Here is a 27,355-nt window from a genome sequence, read left to right on the forward strand (position 1 = left end):
TATGTGTTGACTAACAAATCCGGCAAAGTAGTTGCCAAATATGTTGGGGGCAAGCACAAGGGGTCAAAAACTTGTGTTTGGGTACCCAAAGTTCTTGTGTCTAATGCCAAAGGACCCAAAACCATTTGGGTACCTAAAGTCAAGAACTAAAATTGTTTTGTAGGTTTATGCATCCGGGGGCTCAAGTTGGATACTCGACAGCGGGTGCACAAACCACATGACCGGGGAGAAAAGGATGTTCTCCTCATATGAGAAAAACCAAGATCCCCAACGAGCTATCACATTCGGGGATGGAAATCAAGGTTTGGTCAAAGGTTTTGGTAAAATTGCCATATCTCCTGATCATTCTATTTCCAATGTTTTTCTTGTTGATTCATTAGATTACAACTTGCTTTCCGTTTCCCAATTATGTCAAATGGGCTACAACTGTCTATTCACTGATGTAGGTGTCACTGTCTTTAGAAGAAGTGATGACTCAATAGCATTTAAGGGAGTGCTAGAGGGTCAGCTATACTTGGTAGATTTTGATAGAGCTGAACTCGACACTTGCTTAATTGCTAAGACTAACATGGGTTGGCTCTGGCACCGCCGACTAGCCCATGTTGGGATGAAGAATCTTCACAAACTTCTAAAGGGAGAACACATTTTAGGATTAACAAATGTTCATTTTGAGAAAGACAGGGTTTGTAGCGCATGCCAGGCGGGAAAGCAAGTTGGAACCCATCATCCACACAAGAACATCATGACGACCGACAGGCCACTGGAGCTCCTACACATGGATCTATTCGGCCCGATTGCTTACATAAGCATCGGCGGGAGTAAGTACTGTCTAGTTATTGTGGATGATTATTCTCGCTTCACTTGGGTATTCTTTTTACAGGAAAAATCTCAAACCCAAGAGACTTTAAAGGGATTCTTGAGACGGGCTCAAAATGAGTTCGGCTTAAGAATCAAGAAAATAAGAAGCGACAACGGGACGGAGTTCAAGAACTCTCAAATTGAAAGCTTTCTTGAGGAAGAGGGCATCAAGCATGAGTCTCTTCTCCCTACACCCCACAACAAAATGGTGTAGTGGAGAGGAAGAATCGAACTCTATTGGACATGGCAAGGACCATGCTTGATGAGTACAAGACACCGGACCGGTTTTGGGCCGAAGCGGTCAACACCGCCTGCTACGCCATCAACCGGTTATATCTTCACCGAATCCTCAAGAAGACATCATATGAACTCCTAACCGGTAAAAAGCCCAACATTTCATACTTTAGAGTTTTTGGTAGCAAATGCTTTATTCTTGTTAAAAGAGGTAGAAAATCTAAATTTGCTCCTAAAACTGTAGAAGGTTTTTTACTTGGTTATGACTCAAACACAAGGGCATATAGAGTCTTTAACAAGTCCACTGGACTAGTAGAAGTCTCATGTGACGTTGTGTTTGATGAAATTAACGGCTCTCAAGTAGAGCAAGTTGATCTTGATGAGATAGGTAATGAAGAGGCTCCGTACATTGCGCTAAGGAACATGTCCATTGGGGATGTGTGTCCTAAGGAATCCGAAGAGCCTCCACATGCACAAGATCAACCGTCCTCCTCCATGCAAGCATCTCCACCGACTCAAAATGAGGTTGAAGCTCAAGTTGATGAAGTAGAAGATCAAGCAAATGAGCCACCTCAAGATGATGGCAATAATCAAGGGGGAGATGCAAATGATCAAGAAAAGGAGGATGAGCAAGAACCAAGGCCACCACACCCAAGAGTTCACCAAGCAATCCAACGAGATCACCCCGTCGACACCATCCTCGGCGACATTCATAAGGGGGTAACTACTCGATCTCGGGTTGCACATTTTTGTGAGCATTACTCTTTTGTTTCCTCTATTGAGCCACACAGGGTAGAGGAAGCACTTCAAGATTCGGATTGGGTGATGGCGATGCAAGAGGAGCTCAACAACTTCACGAGGAATGAGGTATGGCATTTGGTTCCACGTCCTAACCAAAATGTTGTAGGAACCAAATGGGTCTTCCGCAACAAGCAAGATGAGCATGGTGTGGTGACAAGGAACAAAGCTCGACTTGTGGCCAAGGGATACTCCCAAGTCGAAGGTTTGGATTTCGGTGAAACCTATGCACCCGTAGCTAGGCTTGAGTCAATTCGCATATTATTGGCCTATGCTACTTACCATGGCTTTAAGCTTTATCAAATGGACGTGAAAAGTGCTTTCCTCAACGGACCAATCAAGGAAGAGGTCTATGTTGAGCAACCTCCCGGCTTTGAAGACAGTGAGTACCCCAATCATGTCTATAGGCTCTCTAAGGCGCTTTATGGGCTCAAGCAAGCCCCAAGAGCATGGTATGAATGCCTAAGAGATTTCCTTATTGCTAATGGCTTCAAAGTCGGCAAGGCCGATCCTACACTCTTTACTAAAACTCTTGAAAATGACTTGTTTGTATGCCAAATTTATGTTGATGATATTATATTTGGGTCTACTAACGAGTCTACTTGTGAAGAGTTTAGTAGGATCATGACACAGAAATTCGAGATGTCTATGATGGGGGAGTTGAAGTATTTTCTAGGATTTCAAGTCAAGCAACTCCAAGAGGGCACCTTCATTAGCCAAACAAAGTACACTCAAGACATTCTAATCAAGTTTGGAATGAAGGATGCCAAGCCCATCAAGACACCCATGGGAACCAATGGGCATCTCGACCTCGACACGGGAGGTAAGTCCGTGGATCAAAAGGTATACCGGTCGATGATAGGATCATTACTCTATTTATGTGCATCTCGACCGGACATTATGCTTTCCGTTTGCATGTGTGCAAGATTTCAATCCGACCCTAAGGAATCTCACCTTACGGCCGTAAAACGAATCTTGAGATATTTGGCTTATACACCTAAGTTTGGGCTTTGGTACCCTCGGGGATCCACTTTTGATTTGATTGGTTATTCGGATGCCGATTGGGCGGGGTGTAAGATTAATAGGAAGAGCACATCGGGGACTTGCCAGTTCTTGGGAAGATCCTTGGTGTCATGGGCTTCAAAGAAGCAAAATTCGGTCGCTCTTTCCACCGCCGAAGCCGAGTATATTGCCGCAGGTCATTGTTGCGCGCAATTGCTTTGGATGAGGCAAACCCTGCGGGACTACGGTTACAAATTAACCAAAGTCCCTTTGCTATGTGATAATGAAAGTGCAATCAAAATGGCCGACAATCCCGTCGAGCATAGCCGCACTAAGCACATAGCCATTCGGTATCATTTTCTTAGGGATCACCAACAAAAGGGAGATATCGAGATTTCTTATATTAACACTAAAGATCAATTAGCCGATATCTTTACCAAGCCTCTTGATGAACAAACTTTTACCAAACTTAGGCATGAGCTCAATATTCTTGATTCTAGAAATTTCTTTTGCTAACTTGCACACATAGCTCATTTATATACCTTTGATCATATCTCTTTCATATGCTATGACTAATATGTTTTTCAAGCGTATTTCAAACCAAGTCATAGGTGTATTGAAAGGAAATTGGAGTCTTCGGCGAAGACAAAGGCTTCCACTCCGTAACTCATCCTTCGCCATCGCTCCAAGAAAAGGATTTCGTCTTTGGTATAATCTTAACTCATTTACTTATGACCAAAGGGGAAGAAATTACTTCGAGGGCTCTAATGATTCCGTTTTTGGCGATTCATGCCAAAAAGGGGGAGAAATGAGCCCAAAGCAAAAGGACCGCACCACCACAAATTTCAAAAACTTAGTACTTTCCAAAAGTATTTTTCAATTGGTATCCTATTGTGTTCAAAAGGGGGAGAAAGCAGTATTTCAAAAATGGTATATCAAAACCCTCTTGAACACTAAGAGGAGTATCTCTTTTAGGGGGAGTTTTGTTAAAGTCAAAGGAAAAGCATTTAAAACAAGGGGAGAAAATTTCAAATCTTGAAAATGCTTTGCAAACTCTTATTCATTTACCTGTGAATATTTGCAAAAGATCTTTAAAATGGATTTACAAAAGAATTTGCAAAAACAAAACATGTGGTGCAAAAGTGGTCCAAAATGTTAAAAATGAAAGAAACAATCCATGCATATCTTGTAAGTATGTTTATTGGCTCAATTCCAAGCAACCTTTACACTTACATTATGCAAACTAGTTCAATTATGCACTTCTATATTTGCTTTGGTTTGTGTTGGCATCAATCACCAAAAAGGGGGAGATTGAAAGGGAATTAGGCTTACACCTAGTTCCTATATAATTTTGGTGGTTGAATTGCCCAACACAAATCTTTGGACTAACTAGTTTGCCCAAGTATATAGATTATACAGGTGCAAAAGGTTCACATTCAGTCAATAAAAAGACCAAGTGTTGGATTCAACAAAGGAGCAATGAGGCAACCGAGGGCACCTCTGGCTGGAGGCACCGGACTGTCCGGTGTGCACCGGACAGTGTCCGGTGCGCCCAGAGGACACCAACTCAAACTCTTCGCCCTCGGGAATTCTCGGAAGCCGGCGCGCTATAATTCACCGGACTGTCCGGTGTGCACCGGACATGTCCGGTGCTCCAAGGAAGCGCGGTCTCCGGAACTCTCCAGCCTCGGGTTCGCGCGGCAGCCGCTCCGCTAAAATTCACCGGACTGTCCGGTGTACACCGGACTGTCCGGTGTGCCAGCGGAGCAACGGCTCCCTGCGGCGCCAACGGCTCCCTGCGGTGCATTTAATGCGCGCGCAGCGCGCGCAGACGTCAGGCACGCCCATACTGGTGCACCGGACATCAAACAGTACATGTCCGGTGTGCACCGGACACCCAGGCGGGCCCACAAGTCTGAAGCTCCAACGGCTAGAATCCAACGGCAGTGATGACGTGGCAGGGGGCACCGGACTGTCCGGTGTGCACCGGACTGTCCGGTGCGCCATCGAACAGACAGGTTCCCAACGGCCACATTTGGTGGTTGGGGCTATAAATACCCCAACCACCCCTCCATTCATTGCATCCAAGTTTTCCACTTCCCAACTACTACAAGAGCTCTAGCATTCAATTCTAGACACACCAAAGAGATCAAATCCTCTCCAATTCCACACAAAGCCCTAGTGACTAGTGAGAGTGATTTGTTGTGTTCATTTGAGCTCTTGCGCTTGGATTGCTTTCTCTCTTTCATTCTTTCTTGCGATCAATACTCACTTGTAACCAAGGCAAGAGACACCAATTGTGTGGTGGTCCTTGCGGGGAGGTTTTGCTCCCGGTTAATTTGAGAAGAGAAAGCTCACTCGGTCCGAGGGACCGTTTGAGAGAGGGAAAGGGTTGAAAGAGACCCGGCCTTGGTGGCCTCCTCAACGGGGAGTAGGTTTGCAAGAACCGAACCTCGGTAAAACAAATCCGTGTGTCTCACTTCATTATTCGCTTGCGATTTGTTTTTGCGCCCTCTCTCGCGGACTAGTTTATATTTCTAACGCTAACCCGGCTTGTAGTTGTGTTTATATTTGTAAATTTCAGTTTCGCCCTATTCACCCCCCCTCTAGGCGACTATCAGAAGGACCTAGTGCGCTCTCTACGCCTTGTGCGCTCTTGCACATAGTGAATTGCACAGCTCTTGCCTAAGGCCTTCGAAGCCACTTCTTCCCCCCAACAGTGAACCGGAATACCTTCAACCCGGACTTTAACTCTAAACTCCAGGTTCATTTTCCTAGCATAGTTGTCCTCTGACCAATCTCCAAAATGGAAAATCCGACCACGATACGAGACCGAACCCCTATCAAGCGCCCACAGCTTCGACCTTGGGTCCGAGAAGATGATAAAAAACTGCTCAGGAAAGTGCTTGACCAACTGATACTGACCGTGATGAAGGTTGAACTTCTCCCTTAGCATGTCTCCTGCAGATAATGTGTCTACCTCGTGGCTGTTGCCGTCGAAGGAGCAAACCACAGCCTTGTCAATTAGCTCGTCTCTACGGCAACGGAAGGAGCCGGTCGCCGAGACCGTGCAGAAGGCACGCGATGGTCTTCCCCGAGGGTCGCCAGGGTAGTGAGCCTCCATTCCGTAGTCTCCTTGAACAACCTGAAGGTAGGATTTCTTGTGTGTGGGGGGCGGTTGACTGAGTGGCTCATGGTACTTATGTAGGTCGTCAGACCATGGTCGTGCCTCATGGTTGGTAGAGGTCCTTGATGGCAGCTCGGGTGGTTTAGGAATATTGCTAGCAGCAGTGAATGTCCCCTGAGAGCTTTTCCAGTTGCAGGCCCTCGCTCGATGTCCGGATTGAAGGCAAATCCAGCAGCGCGAAGGATCCGAGCAGCAGAAAGCTAGATGTTCTGGTGAGAAACAGTTGTAACATTTACCCTTTAGCTTCAATTTGAAAAGACCAGTGGCCTTCACGTCGAATTGATGATATTGACGTGTTCGCTCAGGGGATGACCAGCTCTTGCGCCACCAGTACCGCGGTCTGACCACCGTCCAGCCCCCTTCAATGTCATCCGGCGCAGCAGGGTATGGCCTCTGTCCATTCGAACGCAGCGCGGGATCGAGCCCAGCAGCACGCCGATGTGACCAAACGTTGCCCGAATTCAAATCCCCTTCCGCCTTACAGGAGTGCTGGAAATCCGGCGAGCGATCTGCAACCTCTTTGACCTTTCCAGTCGCCAGGATACGCGGCATTGAAGACTGCTGAAGAGGATCACCAAGTACTGCCTGCACTGGACGCGAATCTGCTTTGGATTTTGACCTTGGATCCACCCGGCTCGTCGAAACAGAACCATCTCCAGCCGCGGCGACCCATTGAAGCTGCGATTGAGATAATGGGCCGCCCTTGCCTTGGTAATCTTGAGTTTGCTTGAAGAAATCATCTCTGATCTGATCCTGAGAATGAGGGAGGACCTGCGCCGTACTTACCGGGTCACCGAGCCAGGAGTCCGTCGCGCGCGGGGGCGATCCGCGCCCGCCGAGAAGGGAGGCGCGAGCCCAGCCCGCGGCGAACGGAGGATCCCCCGGCGACAGGAATGGAGGACCAAGGGGAGCGGCGGCGCCAATCGCCTTCATCGCCTTCCGCCCGGTTATCGATCTTCACAAGGCAAGAAAGAAAGAAAGAACCCGATGAGCAGACGATTACCGGCCCCATTAGTTACAATTTCATGATTATAATTTAAGTGTTGATGGAGATCCGACGAGAATTTATCCCACGGGGAAAAGGGGGCGTGGAAGAAATGCCACCGCAACCCCCCAAGAGTTCATAAGCATCCCGTTTTTTTTTTTTTTTTGTCGCGGTTGCCATCCCATCCCAAACCCACGCCGCCCATCAGCCCGAAAAGTAGATCCAGCAGGCGGCGGGTCGACATGCTGGCAAGGCAAAGTCACGTGTGTGCACGCTACTCCTAGCTAGGTGTACCATCCACCCACCGATGTGGCCGCAGGCTCAGTCTACCACTACCACTGCTAGTAGCTCCAACCTGCTGCCGCGCGCGCTCTTCATGCGCGTCGTGTCGCGCGCATGGACCATGCTAATGGCTAATGCATCATCATCCGCCGCAAGCAGGCAAGGCACGCAGGCAGCGTCGCAGAGGCGCCCAGACGGACAGGCGCACAGCGCACAGGCAGCAGCGTCGCGTTGCGCGCTGCGCCCCCACGGGCCACGCGCACGGCTGGACTAGCTGCCCGCGGGCTGCGGCGCTACCGGCTGGCTGGTGGACCTGATGGGATAGCTGAACAGTTGCGCTTGCGCAGGCAGGGCCGGCAAGGGAGGGTACACGCACAGCAGCTGCAACTTCTACTAAGGCGCTTGTGACTTGTGAGCCATGCAGCGCAGAGAGCACTTGCACTGCACCACGCCGGGTGTGTAGCTAGCGTAGGCTGGGCGGCCGTGAATATGTCCCATTCGCCCACGGGCGGTCTGCGCCTCGTGCACGAATCCATGCACGAGGCCGCCTTCCATGAGTCGAGGAGATCCATCCAGTGTGTACTACGTCCGTGCACAAACAGTGCACACGATGGTCGATGGACCCATGCATAGCGTCGCTCATCGCAGGAGCATGCATGCGTGCGTGCGTGCGTGCACGGACGGCCATGCCCCGAGAGGACGACGATCGACATAGCTTCTCTCCTCTCGCGCCTCAGTGTTTACTAGGTGAGTGCCCGTGCGTTGCAACGGAACCGTATAATAACACGATAACTTATGTACATATGTGTGTTATATTGTTATGAGAAAATGTTTCAGAATCCATTTGTGATCCTACCCTACATAAATTTTGTTATTTTAATCTAGCTATTTCACCATTACATTGCAACCATCGGTACCATATAGACTTTTATATATGATTTTAATAATGTCATTGAGTTATAATGACAACACGATTAGGAAAGTGTTATTTACAGCTCAAATCTCAGAAAAAGGTTACTAAGAAAGAACGGAAATAAGGTAATTAACTCTGTCACATGAACCAAGTGAACAATGAAATATCTCTATTCCAGCAAACAACATGACAACCTAAAACTCGGAAAAAGATCAATACAATATTGAGCATATATCATGACCATCACCATTGTCATCATTTATCAAGCAATGGCGATAGGAGCGGGGATTGGAGTCGCTGCTGACGGGATTTGAGGGATCCGCTGCGGGCGGAATGCGAGGGACACCCATTCCATAGTAGGCGAGCGGTCGGGATGCGAGGTGGCGCGCGGGCGAGATTCGAGGGGAGCCGCTGCGGGCCGTCGAAGGAAGGAGCGTCGTCGAAGGAAGGAAGGAGGGAGATGGTAGGCGCGCAGCGCGACGGCAGAACCGTGCACCACTGTGAATTGTGGACGCCTACGATAAGCACATAATTAATATAGAGATTTCATCCAACATGGATGTCTTGTCTGCCTGCTTGCACCAAAAGACTTTTCACTCCATATTATTAAGATGCCACAAATAAAAGAAGGCTGCAACATCAGGATGGAAATCCAATATAAACTTCTCGAGTTACAAAGACTTGGAATAGTTGCGTTAAAAAATATATCAAACACCTGCGGTTAAACTATTCATGAAGCATCAAAAAGAAAAGAAAATAATATAAGCTCGCCACAAAAATCTATAGAAAATAAAAGTGATGTACTGTCCTATAAGTTGCAATGTGGAATGTTCCAGGAATGGAAACACCTCCACCACCATCCATAGTAATGCCACCACGAATGGCAACCTATATCAGGAGATAAATGTGATCTCAAGTATTAAATAAAAAATAATAATATTTCGTGATTAGTTTAGCCAAAGCAATGGGAAATTAGCTTTAGCTGGGTTCAATTATATATAGAAGTTGTCCATTTTGAGTAAAGAAATGCAGATTACACTGAAAACACAAGTTTTCCTCAGTCAAGCGTCTCTATGCACTGGTGAGCTAAATTAAATCATAGAAAACCAAATGGCATCATAAATGCTCATTAGTACAGTAGCACAAAAAAACAGACATTTTGCCTTAAGTGAATGATGATGCATCTGTCAGCCTCCTTGTTTTCTTACAATTCCATTTTGCATGGTCCGGCTCATTAGCCTTATGATCACACAACCATCTTGCCATTCCCATGTAAAAAGAAAAGCATTGCACGTTCCAAGATAAGCCTTTCTTGATTCTATGATTCAGCACGAATTCATGATGATAGTAATCTAGTGCTGAAACATTATGTTTGACATAATTCAAAGAGTTAGTTACACCATCTATAAGCCCCACGGTTGGAGGGATGATTCTTTGAGTCCTTCAGGAAATGGTATGGAACATCCCTATAGATCAGGTTGGGGTACTCATCCACGTTGACCAAACTTTCCAAACTGCACATTGCCCTCCCTCTTCCTGTTTCTGTGCAGATTTGGGTACCTTGCGCACTGAAATCAACTTGCAGATGTCGATGTCTAGCTGAAACTTTTAGGATAATGAGTCCATTTTCTATTATTGAAAGGACAATGGTGTGCTACTTACCCTGCTTTGTCCCACTCTATTCATATCACTTTCTAAATTGATCTGAGAACCTTCACCTGCATAAGTGGAAGTTCTTATGATCCTGTATCAAAGCCAGTGCTTTCTAACTTCTATCTAGCACAGTAGTGCCGATTTCCTATGCTAAAAAATTATACCATTTGTTCAAAGGTGAAACACTCAGAGCCTACCAATCTGGCGACTTCATTTGTTCGAAGGTGTCAATTCGGCGAGGTCTGAAGCTAGTACAATATCTAGGATATCAAGCACTCCATCGCTTCTTCGAAGGCGACTTCACTACTGAAAGCATAATGCAATGTAGAGTACATACGTGAACCAGATAGTGGCAGTAGTGTTCGTACCAGGAACTGCAATGTAGAACCCGATCTGGTAGCTTGCGTCAAGGTTATGGTGCTGGGACAGATAAGCAGCTTGGCCGATGCATCTAAACCAGGATCAGTGAAGGGTACACTAAGAAGTGAAAGCAAGCTGCATTTTAAAAAAATGACAGACTTCATCAGAGCAAGATTAAACCAATTGCATATAAAAGCACATATTAAAATTCACAAATTATTTTCCATTTATTTACTGTGACTATATAATAAAACTCAAGCAAGACAAAAAAAAGCCCGCATTTAGTTTAAATTTAAGGCTGAGTTCATCACAAATCTTTATATAGAACACTGAGGAAACCATATTTAACAATGACAAGAAAAGAAGATCGATACAAATTAACTATTTAATTATGCATTCATCGATAGTGAAGAACTCATTTTCAGTACCATCACCCCAGCCCAGTAGTGCTAAATAATTGACCATCTCTTTATACTGTGCGGTGATAAAGAAACATCAGACTTCATTCTTGTATAAAACAATATATGTTGGCAGAGATTTGAGATAGAAAATAATCGGTAAGTTACCTGCCCCACAGAAGTAGCTCCATGCCGTTTAGACAGTTTACTTGTGTCAGGAGCCAGAATAAGCGAAACATGAGCAAATGAAGGCATTGCAAATCCAAGAGCATGTAGAAGGACATAACATTACAACGTACATATTTATTAAGTGTCAGGATACGGATTATGAAAAACAAGATAACAGAAGGTAGATGGTATTACTTTATAAATTAGAGCTTGCCGCAATGTGTTTGGTAAATGCTCTTCAGCTCTGTGACAAAATAGAGTAAATATGTAACTCCATTGATGTCACTATGCTGGACGTTCAAAAGGAAGGCTGAAACAGAGTTTTACCTGATAACATGAGATATTTGCATGGTAGCGTCATCAACTGTCACACAGAAGTTATACACAGGCTGTCCATTGCTTCTCATAATCACGAAATCACCAAGAGTGTCTAAGTTCCAACTGACCTTTATGAAACTATCCGCTGATCAGTTCATGTAATCACTTTTGACGATGTGCAAATCAACATACATAAGCTAGTACTAAAAGCAAGGTATGCTGAAGCTTATGCTCTAGGTTTTGACATATCACCTCACCACGAATTAAGTCATTAACTTTCAATGACCCTTCCTTTGGCACGTGGAAGCGGTAAGTGTACGGCGTACCTTTCTCTAACTCCTGATGTACCTCTGCATCAGAAGCACTTGCCCACTTCCCCATATACACAGGAGGAAGTTGTCTCTGCGTGCTACTTCATTTGCTCAAATTCCTGAAGAAATGGAAACAATTATTAAACTGAACTACTGGACAACTTATTATGAGTATATGACCAATAGAAAATACTGTGGATCCTGTCAAATGACTTCAAATTTAGTTATTCCTTAGGATTGTAGAATTGATTGCTATGAATTTTCTCTCGAACATAAGGATCAGAAATTTTACTAAAATGGTAAAAAGTTTCTAGAAGTCTGCTTCTTATATTCATAAGGAGACTAAATAGCACATTCACATGTTAAGCTGAGACTGTGGAAACCAACTACACTTGATAAAACACAGTATCATGCAAATTATGCAAGGGGAGAACAATACCTCATTGGAGCAAAAGCAGCGGTAAACCGCACCAGAGTCCAAAAGCTTCTCGGCATACTTCTTGAAGTGAATTCCGTTCTGACTGGCGATAAGGCCCAAACTCCACACCGACATCGGGACCTACCCAAATATGGACAACGAACAGTTATTTCTGTTATAGTGGTATAGATAGCACTTACTACAATGTTCTGATGAAACTGAATACCCATCACAATGTTTGCATATAGATTAGCCCTTCACAAGTGCAAGGGGACACAACAATCAAGAGGAAGTTAGCAGGCAATGTTTTTGAAATCTGCAACCAATTTACATGAAACTGCATATGCAGATGACACCATAATTCTTGTTTCACCATAATTCTTGTTGACAATATCTCCTCTAGAAGGCGAGGAAGTACACCTTTTCTTATCTACAGAATACCATTGACATTGTTCTGAAAAGGTCAGTACTTACTAAGGGAACATAATGTGCAGCAATATAGTGCATGTGCTAGGAATCACTAAACATGTAATAGTACATTTTCTCATTTAACAGTTATACTCGACAAGATATCTCATGCACATTCAAATTCTCTCCTCTCAGTTGATTCCAGCCTTGCGCTTGACCTGCCCTTTTAGTCCTAAATTCTCCATATGCAGATGACACCAGGGAGCACTGTTATTTGCTCAAGAGAGAAGGAACATGTAAGAATTAAACAGATCATTTTTTTATAAATGAAGAAACAAAACTTTAAATGGCACTAACAATATCTAAGCAAAATTTTCAGGCATGCATACTTAATCAAGCTTGAGATTAAGAGTTGCGGTTTATACAACTTGTTTAGAAGATCCACCGTGCAGGGTAGAAACAGATTAGAAGATCTATACCTCGAAGAAAAGGCAGCTGGATCAGCTCGTTCAGCGCGTTCCCCTTGTTCTGCTTTGGCTCGACCTTGATGTCCTTCTCCGCGTGCGGGAGCAGAGACAACATGTACTGCATTAGATAGGGGACACTCACATGTACGTGATGCGGTGGGAGCAGGTAATGAGTACCTTTTCCATGTTCCAGAACGGCGCCACCGCGACCTCGACGCCTGTGGAGGCGGGCTCGGCGTCAGGGACCGGATCCTTGAAGCCGAAGAGCGTACGCTCCAGACACGCCGATGCGAAGTGGTCAGGCTTCCCTGCATCGGTCGCCTCTACGGGGGCATCGACGTGCTTCTCCTTCTTCGCGTTGGTTGTGAGGCAAGGTGGTTACGCGCGCAGGAAGTCCCTCTGCGCGTGGAGCCGCGCCAGCGGCCACGACCGCCCCATGGTCCCCTCCTCCGTGTCGTCCCCTCCATCGAGGAACGCCGCGTCACAGGACTTGGAGAGGAACGACCGGAACCAAGACCTTTACAACTTGTCCTAAGGTCCTCCATCGCTCTGACTACTCCTGTTCTACCGGCCGAGACATCATCGCATTTGCTTTGCTTCTGCGACTACGGTTCAGGCGATGGACAGGAGGATATCGATCCCGGCTGTCTCGCAGCTGTGCGCGCTGGCGACAGCCTACCGGCCACCATGATACGATCGCGCCGCCGATCTGTCAGGCTCGATGGCGGCGTCCCAAACGAAAAGGGGAAGGACCGAAGGAATCAGGCGGCATCGCCCAGGTAGATACATAGATAGATAAGAGAAAGGCGACGATTACCGCAGATCTTGACTGGGGCGTGGATTCAGAGGAGATTGGGCTGGGAGAGGAGCACCCGCTTGCCCTCTACGCAGAGCTGCCGGATCTCCGCCTCGGACAGCTGCACCTGGCGCCCGCCTCGCGTCGCCACCGGCAGCCGCTGAATCCTCGGTGGTGGAGTTGTTGAAGGACAGGGGCATGGCCTCCCTCGATTCGACCACCACCCGGTGCCTGCGTGCTTGGTCGCAGTTGCCGCCGTTGAAGCCGTGCTCGGAGGAATACCAAGTCCCTGTCGCAAAGAACGTGGGAGGAAGAGGTAGGGGAGAGATAGGTACAGAGAATCAGCAACCATGGGAGGGCGGTCATCCTGCTCACCAGAGTTGGGGAAGGGGCTCGGGCGGGGGCATGGCCGCGCCCTTGTTGCCCTTCTTCTTGAGGGACTCGAGCGCCGCGAACAACTTGTGGCAGCAGTTACGCATTAGCCTCCGCGCCACCGACTTACGCATTAGCCTCCGCCTCTGCTTCTGCCCCAGGAAAAGCCGGAGCTCTGTCCTCCTCGTCCTCTTCCTCTAGCCCAGCGCGATGGGTGAGATGGGAAGGGGGGAAATGTGAGGAGGCGGCCCATGGCGGAGCGAGGTAGTGGAAGGGGGCGAGTGCGACGAGCACGGAGAGGAAAAGTCGAAGGATGCACGAACAAACTCGTCGGCGCAGATTCCTATGATGGACTGCCACCAGCAAAAGAAGTCGCCTTCGCATGGCGTCGTGGAGCCACAGAAATAGGAGGAGGCGAGGAGCACGAGCCTTCTTATCGCAGTGCGTGCGGCGTGTGAGGCAATGGGCGGGCGGGCGGCGGAGAAGACGGAGCGCGGGAGCTGTTTGGGGCAGCGGTTGAGGAGCGGATGGCGTGCGGCGTGTCCTGAGCGCTTGGGTGCGTGCGGTGGAGAAAGCAGAGCGCGGAACTGTTTGGGGGCGGCGGGGCATCGCGAGGAAGGAGGGCGTGCGCGGCGGCGGGCATCACGGCGCTGGGGGAGAGGGAGGCGGGGCGGCGGCGGATCGATCTCGACTTGGGCGACCTCATATAGCTTCGCCGCCGGTTACCGTGACTGGAGGGGGGAGGCGGGGCGGCGGAGACTCACGCGGGGTGGGGGAGGGGGGACGAACGTGGGCGTGGGTAGGCGGACGGTGTAGATTTACGGAAGCGAGCGGACGGTGCAGATTGGCTGAAGGCAGAACCAGGGGAGGCAGCCTACCCCTTAGAGCCTTAATAGGTAGTATAGATACGCAATGCGCCATTTTTTACAGGTCAGGAAGCAGCGTAGCACTACTGACAAACTACGTACGGACATCGGGACATGTCCTTCTTGTACTGTAGTGTTGGACTGTTCAAGCATGGGAAAAAATTACAGAGATTAATTATTACAGAGAATTCCTCTTATACCATTTTCCTCCTCATGCATGAGCATAGATGACTTTAATAAGCATCATCGCAGAGAAGATTGTATCAAGCTATTGTTGACTTATTTACATGCATGTTCTATTGAGAGGAACTCATTGGCTCAAACTCTGGACCGTAGCTACAAAGAACTGAAGAAGCAGATGATCTTTTAAGAAAAGCTTGTTTTGGAGACGGTGACCACGCAGTTTTTTTTTGCTTATCAGGGTTAGAGGTTTTCGAATAGAATTGCGTTGTAATGAATCATTTCATTTTAGGTGTGTGTTAAGTGGATGAGGAGTAGGGAAGCTTGTAAGTTTTTTAGGCTAACAGTTTTGTCCTTCCTTGGTAAGATGATGAATTGTTTCAAGTTGTATGAACTTGACCCTACACTCCAAAAGAGACGAAAACCAGATTTTGATCCATTATCTTAAAAAAAGCCAGTGATCATGCATGGCCCGGCCCTCTCGCCAATCGGTTGGAGTTCGACCATGCCAATTGGCAATGCCACATGCACGTCCCTGTTTGGAGCCATCGATCGTGTCATCCGGTGGTGCAGCCTCAGCCTGGGCGCTGTGCGCTGTGTCGTCTGCAACTGCAATCGTGCGGGCGTACGAAAAGTTACGTCCAACCACCGAGCAAGATCCGCTGTATAAGACGTCGCATCCTTCCCACCTACAGCGCAAGTACACTACCGGAACACACGAGCGAGTGCTTGCTGTGGTGACATCAGTTGGAGAGAGCGATCGGTCGAGATGCCTCCCGGTCCCGGCGTCGCAGACCAGGCGGCGCCGCCGCGGAGCCCTCTCCGGGGCAACGGCGCCATGCCGCCGCAGAGCCCGCTCCGCATCAAGCAGGACGGCAAGTTCTACGAGCGGCTCCTCACCAGGGAGAGCTCCGCGGCCAACCTGTCGTTCCGGTACTACTGGGCGGAGCCGGGCGCGGTGCCGTTCGTCTGGGAGTCGCAGCCGGGCACGCCTAAGGACGTCGCACGGACGGCCACCGGCGCGCTCCCAGCCATCACGCCGCCGCCGTCGTACCTTCTCCGGCACGGCAACGTCGCAGTCGGTAGGCAGGTGGCGGCCGCCTCGGTGGCACGCCGTGACCCGAAGAGCGGCGGCAGGGCGGCGGCGAGGAGCGGCAAGAAGCGGCGCTGCAGGCTCAAGAGGATCAGGATCAGCTTCGTCGCCGGCATCTTCCGGCGGCTCAGCCTCGGGAAGAGGTGGCGGCAGCGCCCGGCGCCGCCGGCCAAGGTGTGGTCGTCATCGTCTTCCAGCCGGTGGCTCTTCTCCTCGGTGGCCACGGAGACGGGCGAGCACAGCCTCCACCAGGTCCAGGATGAGATCGCCGTTCCCGCGCACCCGAAACAGCACAGGACCGTGCCGGTGCCGTGCAGGTGCAGCTTTCCCGCCATGTGGCTGCTGCGCTTCCGCAACAGCTTCGGCCACGGCTGGGCGTAGAAGATCTCGATCGCTCTCCAGCGTGGGTGGCGACAAGGAATCGCAAGTCAGAAAGTGGTTTATGTTATGGTTACGAAATAGGTTAACGATTTCTATCGCTGCCAGTGAGGCCAAGTAATTAAGTGTGTTTGTTGTATATTGCCCAGCGCTAGCTAGGTATCTAGCTGTGTATAAAACTTTATCCTTGTGTTCATCGTGTTTAGGGATCATGATTCATGAAGTTCACGAGTTTGGAAATATCCGGTTAACGTTCGTAATATATTATGCATGCGCACTTCTTCTGTTGAACATGAACTCGTGATTGAATCGTATATTCATTCTGCTACTTGTCATAGTATATGTGATCCGGCCTATGTCGTTCTCATCATCATACTATTACTAGGTCAGTGCCCGTGCGTTGCAACGGGAACATATAAATTAGTCAGGAACCATCTTAGAAGATTTTGCCAAAACATATTCACACAAACAGTAAATTAGTCAGCATTATATTCATTTACGAGAAATTGTTATACAATCACATGAAAAACAACTAATTGTGATTCCTCTTTTCAAGTATTGCTCTAGCTAAATTAGGAACTTGATTCCACACAAGAGGACACATTAAAGAATTTGGTATTCAGAAAGGAAAATATAGGAGCACATCGTCGTCAAAATATGAAAAGAGGAATACCACAGAATTCTAGAATTGTACTAACTTTAAGTTCGGGTACATAGCCTATGTAACAAAGGTGATATGATAAACAGCCAACTCAAAGGTAATCTGCATACCTAAGGTATAACATGATCATCACAGTATTGACCACCACAGTATTGTAGACATCATTCACTTGCACATGCCATAACTATAATGTTGTAGTGCCAGCCTTGAAATGTCATATTAAAATTGAATAATAGGTGTGGTCGTTGTGAAACTGAGGCACCTGACATAGAGGAACAATAAGCTTAAGATCAAACCTGTGTCACCCAGGTTAAGTGCTAAAACATGATTTCACAAGCTACCTAGCATAGTGGACATGTCCTTCTCCATCGTATATTGAGGAGCTTTGGGCCTAGTTGAAATCATGTATATTAAAGCTACTGATATTTCACAAGTCAGAAAGTATAGCCTAGGCATGTCAACTTCTAAATTTCAGGAAGAACTACCTAAGGAAACCCCTGTGATCTTCTAACACTTACAATGATTCATCGTCCTAGTCCAAAAATCTTGTCTAATAAATAAGCTAGTAGCAAAAATATGGGACGCTAGATTCCTTATACCAGAAATAAGGTGCTAGCAAAAAGAAAACATGACGAATACCACAGAAATTGTTTCTGCAAAGATACATAATCACACTTTCAGAAGAACAATTAAATTTATCTAAAGCCGAGTCTTGATGGTATCTATTGGAGTGGTGATAATCGACCAGCAAGCACCAACAGTTGTGATTCCTCCCGCCGCTCTCCCACAAGTCGTTCCTGGCGCCGGCCCACCCCTGGTCTGGCAGCATCTGGACGCGCACGGGCTACGCCGGCGCCGGCGCGCAGCTCCACTGCGCCACGGGGACTGCGGCGGGCTCGGCGACGCGGTGCCCACGACGCTAGCGTGGGTGAACCTCCACCACGACAACGACCAGACCTCGTACGGCGTGAGCGTGGTGGACGACTTCAATGTGGGCCTGTCCGTGACCCCGCACGAGGGCCGCGACAACTGTCCCGTCCTCGCCTGCCGCAAGAAAACCTCACTGAGAGCTGCCCCGGCGAGCTGTAGCTGCGCTCCTCGGCCGACAGCATCCTTGCGTGCAAGAGCGGCTGCGAGGCCTTCCGCATCGACGAGCTATGCTGCCGCAACATGTACAACAGCCCGCACACCTGCCGCGCCTCCAAGTACTCGGAGTTCTTCAAGCGCGAGTGCCCGTAGGCCTTCACCTACGCGCACGACAGCCCCTCGCTCACCCACGAAGCAATAGCGAGAGCAAGCGATGAGGGGTCAGTTGTGGCTCGCGCGGAGGGGGAGACGACCGAGGGGGGTCTGGGGGCGACGCACGCGGGCGGGGTAGGGGCCATAGGATGGACGGTCCAGATTAACAGAAGGCAGAACAAGGGGAGGAAGACTACCCCTTCAGCCTTAATATAGTAGTATAGATAGTCAATTAAAAAATAATTATATAACAACTTTCATAATACAATATGTGCCTTTAATAATTGATCTACTTCTTTCTTTCACAAATTATCTAGGGTAAGTGAGGAGGCCATTTTTACTGGGTGCTCATGAGCAATCCGTTTTTCTTCTCTCTATGTTTCCATAAATAATTCTAACATAGCACCTCTTACTATCTATCTATGTCATCTTATTATACTCGCTCTTGGGGACCTCAATCGTGCGCATTTAAGCTCGATAGGCTCTTGTCGCACTGAGCCATATTGCAACCGATTAGAGAATGGTTCCACGAGTCCTCCGCTCCACGTAAAATTAAGCATGAGTGCTCTGTGTCGACATGATCCTGTGTTTGAGTTGAGAACGTCGTCCCCCGTTGGCAGAGGGTGACGTGCTAGTCTCTATAAAAAACACAAATACTGGATGGGAATTTGACCTAGCATACTTTAAATCCGACCAGTCTTGCTCGTAGGCTTTTGTATCTGGCGCTCGTCCACCCATGCCTCATCACGGGCCTCGTTTTCGATCAGCATGTGATACGCTTATTGAGCCCGGGTAAAAATCCCAAGTGCCAAGCCCAAAAAAACATCTTGTATAATTCTCGTGAGAGTTTAAAACAGGACATATATAGTACGTCGGAACTGCTTGTGCAATCGCTTTGGTAAGAACACTCTTTCTCTCCGGTTGACAAAGCTTGCTCCATCCATCCCTAAACCCTTTTCCAGACTCTATCTCAACATCCATCGGAGAACACTAAAACATTTTTAATCTCTTCAGGATTACTGGCAGCACTTCCCATAATAGGTAGAGGACATGTTCATATTTATCTGTTGCTTTGAAAAAACCGAAGGCTATCATCCCTAAAGAAAGAGTACGTAGAGTAGGTGACTGTCTGACTGACCATCGGTGCCCAATTCGATTGGATGAGGAGCAAACCCTTCCTATTCCAGTTTGCATTGCCAGCACGAGAAATGAGTGCTGAAATAGCAGCACATGGAATATGCTGAATGCCATTTGAACTTTGAAGCATTTCTATAACTTTCAAGGAAGATGTCATTCGTACTGGTTCAATGTGGACAAAATTTGACGTACACAGGACCTTCATATACATTATATTAAGCGAAACTTAGCATCTTTCATCAGCATACCACTGGATAAACCATGTAAATGTTTACGACTAAAAAAAGGTTTCCACTTCGATGAGAGGCTGGTTTCAGTTCCATTACAAATGGTGAAAATCTGTTGTTGAAAAAAATAAAAGAATCAGGAATCAGGATCAACAATGATCAAAAATCGCCTGTACAAAGCTCTTCAGATTATCTTCAGGCCTTGCTTAATTTTGTTTGAAAATATTTTGTACACTTCATTTGTGTCCTGTGAGGTTACCCACCTAAAGCTGGAGCATGAACACTCGTAATAACCTCCGACCTGTTGGTATTCAGGCTGGTTATTGTCGCCGCCTCTCCTACCACGGCCCCTGAAACTGCGACCTCTTCCACGGGCATATCCATTGCCCATATATGCAGGGGAGTGATCGTCTTCCCAACCAGCATCATCATACTCATTGAACCCATTTCCTGAAACGTAACAAGGAGAAGAACCAAGTTTCATATGTGCTTCAAAACAACATATTCGTTGTAAACAACCAGAATCCTGCAATCTACTTGCCCTCTCAACAAATATTTGTATTCTGAGGATTAATAAGTGGTGTATATATGCAAATGAGGTTGTGAGCTTTGCATGAGCGCCTATGTGTTATGTGTCACATGCATTCTGGTATGGATGACATAATACACATGCAGATATAAGCAGAAATTTAATGATAATATGTCAACTGGTAGCAAGTATTGCTCCCAGCAACCACCTAACACAATAACATGTCTAACTCAGTGGCTGCTCCATAGGTACCTTTGGTCTTACATAGTTACATTCCTTAACAAGGACAGCCACATTAGTCAGTGCTAGCCTATGCACTTCCTAAAATATATGGCCACCAACTCAAGTAGGGCCTGACTAAGAGAGGAGATTTGATCTAGGAAACAGATTCAAAAATCTCATTTACAAATGGAACCTAAGGCTAAGGGTAAGCAAAAGAAGCTGAGAAATATGATGAAAAGGATATATCAATATACCTGAGAAGATTACTATAGAAATCAGGGTTCTCCATCAGCTTGTCAGTTGGAAATGAAGCATACTTAGGACCCAACTTCTCACGGATATAAGTTGGTTGCATATCTATAAGAAAATTTAATCAGTAATGAATAGAGGTTTGTTAGTATTCATTGGCAAACTGACATGGAACAGAACCAATTTAAAAAATTCTGTCTTACATAAACCAAAAGCGTAGAGGTTCAGATTTTTGACCCTCATCACTCTCATGCCTTTGAAACCTATCCCAACAAGGACCTGAAGGTTTAATTATCAATGGAAATCGTCACATGGAGGGATCAAATCGAAGAATTTATACAAAATGATACGGAATCTGGAAATAATATTACCAAAATTATACGCTTTAATTTCAATGTTTCAAAACCATTAAAAATGCATTGTGCAGATACCGAGTGCATAATAACAAATCAGTACCAGTATACACTATATACGATTATGTAGACTTTTAGTTCAAAATTGTCAAAGAAGCAAGTTTGAATAGCCATAAAGTAAATCACAAACCATGTACCCAACTGGTACAATTTATGTATTGATCGCAATACACCACTAACTTGAAAATGATTTCAATTGAACACACACACACACACACAAAATGAAGTCAATTCCTCCAGATTAAGAGAAGTTATGGTTTTAAAGAAAATGGAAATACCGCTGCAGATGGACTGGAGTCGTCTTCCAGAAATGTTGGAAATTTTATTCCACTTTTTGGTTCAATTGGATCTTCTTGAAATAACCTCCGACATGTTGGTATTCAGGCTGGTTATCGTCGTCGCCTCTCCTACCACGGCCCCTGAAACTGCGACCTCTTCCGCGGGCATATCCATTGCCCATATATGCAGGGGCGTGATCGTCTTCCCAACCAGCATCAGCATACTCATTGAACCCATTTCCTGAAACGTAACATGTGAGGAATAATTGAACATGTGACAAATTGAGGGTTTACTCTGCAGCACTCAGCCTCACCACGTCCACCTCTGCCCCTGCCCCGCCCACGGCCTCGACCACCACGACCCCTTCCACGGCCACCAGGTGAGTGTGCATCTACAATCAATTAAATGAATTATGATGCCATACAGAATTATTAGAACGTTAACAATAAATAACACAAGGGAATCTCACACAATACCTTCATCATTATCATATTTAACCAAAGGCTTCACTTCATCAGCAGGCAAATGAGATATGCCAGAATGAGATAACCTTGAACTTCTGAAATGAAACAGGGCTAGCAAAATGATAGATACTTCACAGACACATTAGCAAGATGAATTGTACAAAGTCATGCAAGGTACAGTCCATTTCATGATCCAAAAAACAGAGACCCTGTGTAGTTCTACTTCTACGGGATGTAGGGTTCACCCACACACACACAGAGATAATGTATATGGTAGGCAATATACTGTAAAAATGCTGACGAATTCGTGATCAACAACGACAAGATGGTATTGACACAGGTGAGCCAAGAAAACACTGATCCACACGACCATACCTGATGACCATTGGGATTGAGTTTTTTATGGCAACTACCGTGCCGCCGGCGGGCCCGCCAGGAAGGCGGACGACGCCCTTGTAAACGCTCCCGAAGCCACCTCGCCGACCTTGAGCAGGCGGCTGGAGTCGCTGGTGGCGGCCCGGAGCTCCTGGAACCCGAACTCCCGGAGGTTGCTGGCTCCCCTCTCCTCGTACAGCTCCGGGATGCTCCGCGCCAACGACACCGAGCCCGAGCCCGATGACTTCTTCATGTTTAACCTGTGGTGAAAGTTCCACACTTACCAATGTGAGCACCAGAACAAACTCTTGTGGCGATGCTTTTCCATGCAAGAAAAAGCAAACACTCGATCAAAACTCCACCAAAGAAACAAACACGAAACAAGCGGGATGGCAAAATTGAGCAGATCGGACCAGGCAGGACGCACCTAGTTGTCGTCGTAGACATGAGGTAGGGACGCGGCCATTGCGGGGAGACGAAGGGGGCGGATGCAGACAGGCGCGGGCGTGGAGGGGGCGAGCGGGGGCACGGTGATGCCCTCGGTGGACGCCCTCATTGCACACTTAAGAGTAGTACAGATATGTTTAGCGTAGCAGAGAGGACCACGAGGAGGCGGTACGTCAAATGCCATAAACCCATTGATGCAGATAGTTTGTCCTGCTTGCTCCAACTTCACTATGTACTGCAGCACAAAGGCAATCAGTGGATTTAAGAGAAATAGAAGAAGTATATGTTTGCACCAAAGAATATCCAATAAATGAACTGTAACTTTGAAAATGAGATCATGGTTCCCTAGACAAGGTTTCACTACTAATTCAAACACTGAAGAAACTGTAAGTAGGGAGTTACCTGCTCTGGTGTTAAGGTGAAAGTCTTGTTTGCAATGGTGAATGCAAGATTTGGCATCTTTGAGATCTGATGACAATCAACAGTTGACTCGCCATTGGGGCTAGGGAGACGCTCACAGAACTGCAATGCACATTAAAATAAGAAATGCTGTCACATTCTGCACAGTTCCCAATCATAGAACTGTCCAAACATAACAAAGTATCCCAACCTGATTAGCTCGCAGAGACGCAATGATCCTGCAGAACCAAAAATAAATCAATACTTTCATCTAGGGAAAGAACATGTGACGAAACAGTCAGAAAAATAAATCATAGAAAGCTCCCTTCCAAGCTTTAAATTATGTCAAAGCGCTCCTAAAATAATTTGTCGTACCATCATCTAGAATCTGAAATGTTGAGAACAGGAAAACGGTAACGTAAAATATACAAGTAATTAGATGCATGGGTTAATGGTAACGGAAGGGGAAGAACAGTTACAGTGATACATGCAACGTATTTGAGGAAATGCCACCACCCCTCATAGCGGCATAGAAACTACAGGCGAGAGGCAATGACCGATGCCTTCCTAAGGTGTCTCTCACCTGTTGAAGAGGGCTGACTTGCCGACATTGGGGCAGACGAGGAGGAAGACTGCAATAAAGCATTGGTACTCTACAGGCAACATCTCATGCTTATGACACATGGTACAAAAAATATTAACAGCCCAGTGCTGCACTATGTAGTGATTAGTGAAGATCTTATTAAACTAAACCGCACCACATTTACATCCAGGTAGCATGAACTAAGATGCAATATGATAAAATATATTGCTATGAAAAAATAATTATTATTATTTTATACATTTGTTAGCATCACTAAAGTGGATGTTTACATACCTTAAAAGCTATATAAGATTATATTGTACCTGTGCTTTGTTATTGATTTAAAAATAAAAAATGATAAATATGTGTCGCTGGTGCATCAGCAAAATTACAGACTGGGTACCAAAGCCCAACAACTGCTAAGCGACAACGAAATTGAAGATTGACATATATCGCAACAGTTACCTTTTGTTCCAGTATCTTAGGGGAATTATAGAGAGGTCGAAGAACCTCAAGCACACTATAAGCCTGTATTAAAACACAAGAAAGAAAATTTAGACACATATCTGGTAAAAATAAAAATATGAGTAGATGCACATTTTAACAACCTTCTCACACTCAGATCACACGAGATCGAGGGGAAAAAGCGCACTGGAAGCCCCTGGTGGAGCAAACGACATGGAGTTTTAATAGATAAGATGTTATAAAAAATGTTTCAATCTCTCCAGCTTGTAAATATGGGATGTAACTATTGGGAAATTGAACAAGTCCAATAGAAATAGAGATCATACCAGTCACCATGGGTCTAGAAAAAACACAATGTCGGCTGAAGTAGGCATACACAGACAATATCAAATATGGAATTAACTAACCTCAATACAAGAGATAGCGGCATCTTGAACACTTCGTTCAAATCATTCATTAATTGTAGAACCTGCACAAGACAAAAAAAATCTTAGAGCTTTTGGACTTATCATACCATACAAAAGGATACAAATTTGGATATGATACCGACAGTGACATAAGACAACTGCTAAAGATATGAAATAGGTGCTTTATCGAGCAAAGGAGTAGAACACATATAGCCGACACTACAAGAGATGACAGTGTCTCGCATTGGAATCCTAGCATCTCCAAGAACTATGGTTAAATTATTTCAAGAAGCAAAAAGAATAATATGCCATATCATGAGTAATAATAGACTAAGATAGCAAAGAATAATATGCTATATTGGGTAATGTAGATAAATATAAAAGGCACACATCATAATTGGTATACATTCTCTGGATTGTCTCATCATGCAAAGCAAAAATCTAGATTTACTCAACCCACAGGAAAAATGCTCTTGCTCGATCTCATTTTAGGACAAAACAAAAAAGGTTTGTTCCAAAATAAATAATATAGGGGTTCTTTAGTGAATACAACATGGAGACAACTTCAACAATGAGAAAGTAGCAAAGCAAAACACCTACCACCATCAGCTTGAAGAACTTGGACATGATATCAATCTGCAAAAAACATATTATCCAACAGTAGAAAATTAATAATGGATTTAGTCTTCCGTTCTTAGTAAAATAAACAGAGTAATCAATCCTACCGAGGCATTCCCACTCCGTTTTATATCTGTCTGTCGAAAATACGACCTAGATATGTGATGATGCCCCATTTGCCTTTGCACCGTTACCAGACTAAAAAATATTGTTTACATCAGATGAGAAAAAGACCCACAAAGGAAGCCTATGCCACAAGCCCACAACAACGCCAGTCTTCCAATCTCAAGAGGCCAGTACAAGCAAAAAAAAACTGAAACTCAAATCCAGAAATCAATCATCGTAATTTCCCTATCAAAATATCCACCAGTTCCAGTTACAAGATTAAAACAGATTCATTTTAGGAAAGTGGATCCCAGGAACAAGGAAATGTAAACAACCAGCGAGGTGAGTAGCTCTAGGGACCAAGAAAATGTAAGCAACCAGCGAGTTGATGTACTCAATCTAAAATAATAACAAAATTGTTTAACTAAATACCCTCAACATGCCCGCAATGACCAGTCCCAAAACAATCCTGGAGAAAGAGTTGTTCCGAGCAGAACCATGGGATGACAATTATAACAAAATCTGAAAGCTATGAATGGTCCTCAGATATAGAATACAAACCTAAATTGTCCTTTCACACAAGCCACAAACCAAATATTTTCCCCATGTATACGTACACAACGTTGCAGGCTCACTACCCATTGGTATATTTTTATACTGATATAAGTACTTGCTATTCTCTCTTGCTTTTCCTTTTTTCATTCACTGATGGAAGTCTGAACCAAAATCTACATGCATTGGTGGAATGGAAATGTGACCTCCACTTTCGTAAGTCCGAGCGGGCTTACAATAGACCGCTAATCAGCTCATGTCATGACAATTTGTTAGAGGTTACTTAACCGCACTTTGGTCCAGCCTAATATATATACAAGCAAAACACAAGAAGTGGGCTTTTGCAAGATAAGAGTAGGGGGTGGATGAATGCAAGCAGCTAGTTGTCAGGCACCAACTTTCTATACTCTTGATAGAAATCTCTATCTAAACGAGGGCAAGGGACAATCAAACACATGTAAATATAGAAACTAAAATTGATGAAACCACATGAAAACATTGCTTTGGCCGCAATTTCAAACTGAACCTATTTTGTAAAGGAAATCAAACGCCTAATCTCCAACAAACTATCAACACCAAGAAAGAAACCCAGTAGATAATAGCTAGGGTTTGACAGGGTGTAGGGTGCAGGGTGCGTACCTCGGGCGAGAAGGTGCACGAGGGGCGTGGACGCGTGGTGGTGGTGGTGCGCGCGGGGGCGGGCGCGCTCATCTCCTAGAGGAAGCTGTCGCCGCGGGAGGGGAGGGGGACAGAGAGGTGCGGAGGCCCGACCGCGCGTCATCCAATCGAAGAAATGGAAATCACTCACTTCTCGGAGGAGCTCGGGGTGGAGGTGGCCGGTGTCGGGTGGGGACGGGCTCCGTCCCGTGGCGCAGAGTGCGGCGCCTGCTCCGTCGAACCGTTGGTCGTGGTAGCGTCCATGACGAGATCCAGGATAAAGGGGCAGCGAGGGAGTCGGGCGTGAGGGAGAAGGAGGGGAGGGAGGCGGGCGCGGTCCTCCCAGCCATCGCGCTGGGATGGTGGATGGGGAGCGGACGGCGTCGGGGTGGGGACGGGAAGGGGCGGCGGGGGAGTCAAGCGCGAGAGAGAAAGAGAGGAGGGGGAGGGGAACGAGCGGGTTGGGGTCGCGGTTGCATCGTGGTGGAAGAACGGCTTAGATTCATCGAAGGCAAAGAACGGCTTAGATGCACCGAAGGCAGAACCAGGGGAGGCAGCCTACCCCTTAGAGTCTTAATAGGTAGTATAGATTAGTACCCCGGCCGCCCCGTACGTGTACGGTGTACTGTACCTCAACTCTCGTGTCTCCTCTGACTGACAAAAGGAAGAGGCTGTTCCAAATTTCCATCAACTTCGTCGCCCTGTTGGCTTGTGACTTGGTGAGCATGCATGCACTGCCATCTGGTCAGGCCGATATATCAGCTACCCGGAGCCTCTCAACTCTCAAGATAACTTTGCCTCTTCAGAGACTGGAGCACACGGCGGACCTTTTCCCGCGTGTCGCCGCCTCGCCGGCGTACGCATGCATGCATGCATGCCCCC

The 27,355-nt window shown here is 46.4% G+C and overlaps 1 protein-coding gene, 1 long non-coding RNA gene and 1 pseudogene across 14 annotated transcripts; 2 read left to right on the top strand and 1 right to left on the bottom strand.

Annotated features, from left to right (window-relative positions):
• The first annotated feature begins 15,682 nt into the window (after positions 1-15,682).
• On the top strand, positions 15,683-16,736 carry LOC103641970 (uncharacterized). The gene has a single exon (XM_008665273.3). It carries the CDS (start codon positions 15,744-15,746, stop codon positions 16,446-16,448), a length of 705 nt encoding a protein of 234 aa, XP_008663495.1. The 5' UTR covers positions 15,683-15,743; the 3' UTR covers positions 16,449-16,736.
• Positions 16,737-17,873: 1,137 nt separating this feature from the next.
• On the top strand, positions 17,874-18,561 carry LOC103642887 (osmotin-like protein; annotated as a pseudogene).
• A 1,110-nt stretch (positions 18,562-19,671) lies between these two features.
• On the bottom strand, positions 19,672-26,985 carry LOC103641971 (uncharacterized). 13 transcript variants are annotated; one of them, XR_004853397.1, is made up of 14 exons: positions 26,456-26,985; positions 25,267-25,357; positions 25,142-25,177; positions 24,278-24,603; positions 23,670-24,197; positions 23,298-23,474; positions 23,090-23,209; positions 22,668-22,922; positions 21,878-22,500; positions 21,715-21,792; positions 21,401-21,641; positions 20,913-20,988; positions 20,715-20,817; positions 19,672-20,159 (listed from the first exon to the last, which is right to left on the bottom strand). It is a non-coding gene; the product is annotated as an uncharacterized lncRNA (long non-coding RNA). The 13 variants fall into 13 exon arrangements; XR_004853395.1 differs by having other exon boundaries at positions 21,878-21,960; positions 22,241-22,500; positions 23,298-24,197; XR_004853396.1 differs by having other exon boundaries at positions 21,878-21,960; positions 22,241-22,559; positions 23,298-24,197.
• Between the last annotated feature and the right edge of the window lie 370 nt (positions 26,986-27,355).

The sequence above is a fragment of the Zea mays genome, chromosome 10 (genome assembly GCF_902167145.1).
Source record: "Zea mays cultivar B73 chromosome 10, Zm-B73-REFERENCE-NAM-5.0, whole genome shotgun sequence".
NCBI lineage: Eukaryota > Viridiplantae > Streptophyta > Magnoliopsida > Poales > Poaceae > Zea > Zea mays.

What these genes read in the sequence shown, in the direction of transcription:
- LOC103641970 (XM_008665273.3), top strand. Translation starts at nt 15,744, where the DNA reads ATGCCTCCCGGTCCCGGCGTCGCAGACCAGGCGGCGCCGCCGCGGAGC.